The sequence below is a fragment of the Callorhinchus milii genome, unplaced genomic scaffold (assembly GCF_018977255.1).
Source record: "Callorhinchus milii isolate IMCB2004 unplaced genomic scaffold, IMCB_Cmil_1.0 Scaffold150, whole genome shotgun sequence".
Lineage (NCBI taxonomy): Eukaryota > Metazoa > Chordata > Chondrichthyes > Chimaeriformes > Callorhinchidae > Callorhinchus > Callorhinchus milii.
Window position 1 is genome coordinate 16701 of NW_024704891.1, and position 4907 is coordinate 21607.

General features: G+C 42.3%; 1 gene segment (V, D, J or C); it reads left to right on the top strand.

Moving 5' to 3' along the window:
• The first annotated feature begins 245 nt into the window (after positions 1–245).
• On the top strand, positions 246–1441 carry LOC121851812. The segment is given in 2 exon segments: positions 246–285; positions 1068–1441. Coding segments are annotated over 2 exon segments (414 nt in total).
• The last annotated feature ends 3466 nt before the right edge of the window (positions 1442–4907 follow it).

Sequence of the window (4907 nt, forward strand, 5' to 3'; positions counted from 1 at the left end):
GAACAAAAACATATTAGTGATGGAAGAGAACCAATGGAGGAGCGATACGGCAGAGCAGAGAAAATGACGCAGAGAAACAAGGTTTGTACGTAACCCTCAGACCCTCTCCCTCACAGTGTAGAGTAACTTCTCCAGGTTATTCCTGTTCAGTACTCCTCACCGTATCTTCCTCTCTCCCAGCCAACATTCTCCAGCTGCACCATCAACGTTCCCTCAACGCCCTTTGACATTAAATGTATATGATAATGTATATCTATGTGGTAGCAACCATCATTGCCTTATCAGGTAAGCGATAAACTAACTCTATCAGCCTGTTTCCTGTACATATTATCAAATGCTTATGCTTTATTTAAGGAACTTACAAAATTTTCTACTGCAGAAGGCTGAAGGTGCTCAGTCCATGTACAGGTTCAAGACTGAGATTGATAGATTTCTAAAGGATAGAAGGTTTAAGGGATATGGGGATCAGGAGTGCAGATAGAGTTAGGTTAGAAGATCAGCCATGATATTATTGAATGGCTAGGCTGGCAGGAGGCTCCGAAAGGCCTACTCCTGTTCCTGATTTCTATGTTCGTATGTTCCTATTTTTATTGTATAAAACAACCAATACGCTACCTGCCTCATGGAGAAGTCTAGCTCAGCGGACAAGGAACTGGTCTCGTCAGCGAGATGACCTGGTTTCGATTCCCGGGCGAGACAGTGCGAAACCCTCTGCAAGGTACCTTACACCACAAACACACACGCTGTTTGCCCAGAAGTCAGTAGATACACGTTTGTTAATCGATTGTTGGAATACATTTCGTTTGTAAATAATCCTTTAAAAAAATGTATACTGATATTAACATTAAGAATGGTGTCAATCATTCCATTACTGTTTGTGGGTGAATGTTGTGCACAATTAACTGCCACTTATCGCCCACAAATTGCAAAGCAAAAGTGTATTATGTGCACCATTTGCAGACACCGCAACCATGTGATTAGGGGCTATATCAAAACCAATAATTATTCATGTTATTATTATTATTTTTATTATTGCTCATCAACGCTGATGTGTTTTTCTTTCCCAGGACATTGTGGAGGAGATTCTGTGACACAGCTGCAATCCACTCTGACAGTGAATGAAGGGGAGAATGTTTATATGCAGTGCAATTATACAGCTACAAGCACCAGCGATCCCTATCTGTTCTGGTACCGTCACTATCCCAATAAAGCTCCAGAATATATCCTAAGAACAGACACCAGCAACAAGTTCCCGGACCACGCGGACTTCGCAGAAGGACGTTTCTCAACGAATGTGTCTAAAGGGGAGAGAACCGTCCCATTAAATATATCGCAAATGAGAGTTACAGACTCCGCGGGGTATTCCTGTGCACTGAGCTCCACAGAGGCACAGATCAGCGATTCCGCCCTACAAGAACTGCCTGTAGCTAAATGTTTATAGCACTCGCCTCGAAAGCAACCAAGCAAGCAAGATACGGGGGTTCAATTCACGGCAAAGTATTTTGTGGCGTTTCGAAGATCTGATTTTGCACTGTATTAAATGCAACGATACTTATTATTATTAAGTACGATCATGTTATTTTCACAGAAATACTTCATATATTTTGCTTTCTGCGGAGATCTGCACATGGTAGTCTTCCTCTGCTAATTGAACAAGTCGGAAAAAATAAGAAATATTAATTTTCATTAACGTAGCGACATTCGTAACGGGAAAGTTATGACGGGCCGAAAGCAATTTGCTATCAACTGTCTCCAAATATACATGTGCTGTAGCTCCAATCCAACAGCAGTAGTCGCACTAAAGACACACATAACATGAGCAGCGACTGACATAACTTCTCACGTTCCTTTCTGTAACTAACATCCTTGGCAGCAATAACAGGTGCTTCCTCTTACATTTGACATAGTTTCCTGATATGCACTGTTGCTACTTCAGCTGAAGTGTAAAAACTTTGAAGCATTATGATCACAAAACTTCGGTTGCTCAGGAAACATTATTTGCTTCACTTTTTATAGGTGTTGTCTTTGTCCAACACAAGCAGCCATCCTTAAGTGGATCTCACTTCGGTAATAAATATGTTAATTTTCGTTAAGATCTATGCAGTCCTTTATATTTGTTTAGCTTGAAAAAGAGATTACAACCGACCTATTTTAATTTAGCTTTAGAATTCAAGAACTATCTCGTATCGCCTGTGAGATGAAACTGCCGAACTGGGTCCAAAACCAACAACATTCAGACGCATAAAAGCAAGTACCAGTAACAGAGGCAGACCCATTGGCTCCCAATCACCATCAGATCAAGTTCAAGTTCCTCTGGTTAGTGGGAAACGCCTACAGTTGTAAAAAATAAACCATTCAACACGTCAGATCAGCCGCTGCCTCACAACTTGTCACTGAAGCAGCAACACAGCGATGTACAAAGGAAGAGATCCCATTATCTGTCCACACCACAGCAGCCAACATGACAGCTCACTGCCAGTTACTGATAGCAATCCTCACCATAGCCAGTAAGTATGTGTGGACATGCACAGTGCACGATGTTTACATCATAAAATTTCCCAATAATATCGGTGTAATTCTGCTGAATTCAACTGTCTGCTCAATTTCGCTCAAAAATATAACTAATTCGCTTTACACTATATTCCGTGGTTTGTTTTAGACGTCTGAACCGTGTGATAACGTGCAACATAAAATGGATAAAAGCGAATTTTAAGTAGCTCGGAAAAATGTGTTGTTGGTGCTTTTGCAGAAGTGAGCGGGCAAGATGTTGCATCACAATATCCTCGCGAGAAAACAGAAATTGAAGGGCAAGACGTGATACTAAACTGCAATATTTCAAGATTGGACATTGTCTTCTGGTACAGGCAAAACCCCGGCGGAGCTCTTCGATACGAGCTCAGGATATTTGCCTCTGGAAAGGTAGACAAATCTCCTGATCTACCCGAACGATTCACTGCTGAACTGATCAAGGAAAATAAAGTAATTAAGCTGCAGATACTCGGGGCTGTTGTGGGTGACAGCGATGTTTATTACTGTGCCCTGGAGCCTACACTGTTACAGGAAGGCACATAACGCGTACAAAAACTCAGCAGAAAGTCATGACTTCCGCTCACGTATTTAATTTGGTGCTTTCAACAAACTGATGCGGTTATACAATGACAACAAGGAGAGTGGTGTCAACAGGCTGTGCTGTCTTGTTGTGTATGGGATTAAGCAGTCGTTTTGCAAGCTAAGGGGACCGGTTTCTTTAGAAAAAAACGCTTTTTCCTGCCAGCAGACAGCGGTTGAACATAACAACAAAAGAGAACTAATGCACCAGAATGTAGCCCAAAATAGATATACCTCACCAAGACTGGTCTCTTGCCTATGACCACCTCGTAATCTGTTAAATTAAGCAAACACTATGCGTTCCTCCAGGGAGAAGGAGAAAATTCGTTTCCATAGGCACATTTACACGCGAAAATGGCATATGTATGTGGAACTGATGAATGGGTTTTCGTGAACTGGAATATGGGTGTAACTTGGTGCAGTCACACTGCTCAAAGAAGACATGTCACTGATGGAAGAGAAGCATTGGATGAGCGAGACGGCAGAGCAGAGAAGGTGACGCATTTTGCCAGAGGCACAAAGTTTTTACATAACCCTCAGACCTGCTCCCTCACACTATATGACAACTTCTATATGTTATTTCCTGTTTAGCTCTCCTCACGGTATCTTACAGCCTCCCAGCCAACTTTCTCGAACTCCACCATCAACGCACTCGCAACGTCCCGTGACATTAAATACACATGGCAATGTATGTCTATGTGGTAGCAGTGATCATTAACTTGTCAGGTAAGCGACAAACTCGCTCTATTAGTCTGCGTCATTTGCATATTATCCAATGAATATATATTTTGCATTACATAACCAATACTGTACACGACTCATGCATTCCTGCAGCAAACGTGTTGACTTGGGTTTAGTTCCCGGCTTGGACATAGCGAAACCTCAGGCAAGTTTCCTTCCTCCACACACGCACCACTTTTTACATCGAGATATGTACGTACCCGTTCGTTGGTCGATCGTCGGATCAGTTTTCGGTGTTAATAATCGCTTATCGGGTACCAGTAATAATAATGCTGTCAGTCAATCCATGACTTTTTATTAGGAGAATGTGGTGCGCAATTTGCTGCCACGTGTCGCCCACACAATATACATTCTCAGAATATTCTATGAAGCATTTGGAGACGCAATGATGTAGTATGGCGCTGTATGAAAAGCAATAATTTGTATTATGATTATTGTTATGGTATTGAACGCTGATATGGGTCTGGATCCCAGGACATTGTGGAGGAGAGGCTGAGACACAGCTCCAATCTACTGTGACAGGGACTGAAGTGGAGGATGTTTACCTGCAGTGCAATTATACAGCTACAAGCGAATACAATACCTATCTGTTCTGGTACCGTCACTTTCCCAACAGACCTCCAGAATATATCTTTAGCACAGACACCAACAACAGGATCAAGAACGGTGCGGACTTTGCAGAAGAACGTTTCTCAACGAATGTGTCTAAAGCGGAGAGAACCGTCCCATTAAATATATTGCAAGTGAGAGTTACAGACTCCGCGGGGTATTACTGTGCACTGAGCCCCACAGAGGCACAGATCAGCGGTTCCGCCCTACAAAAACTGCCATGTGGGGTCCTGTAGCTCAGTGGTTACAGCACTTGCCTTACAAGTGATAGACGTTGGTTCAATGACCTGCAGAACGAATCATTGTGCAACTTTCCTTATTCCACACACTAGTCTCTGGTTACCAGCAGTAAATAGGAAGCAGGTTGTTAATCGGTTGGAGTATCGATTTTTCAGAGGCAATAATTCCATCTGAATAATAGTGTTAATAATAATTTGGTCACTTCATCC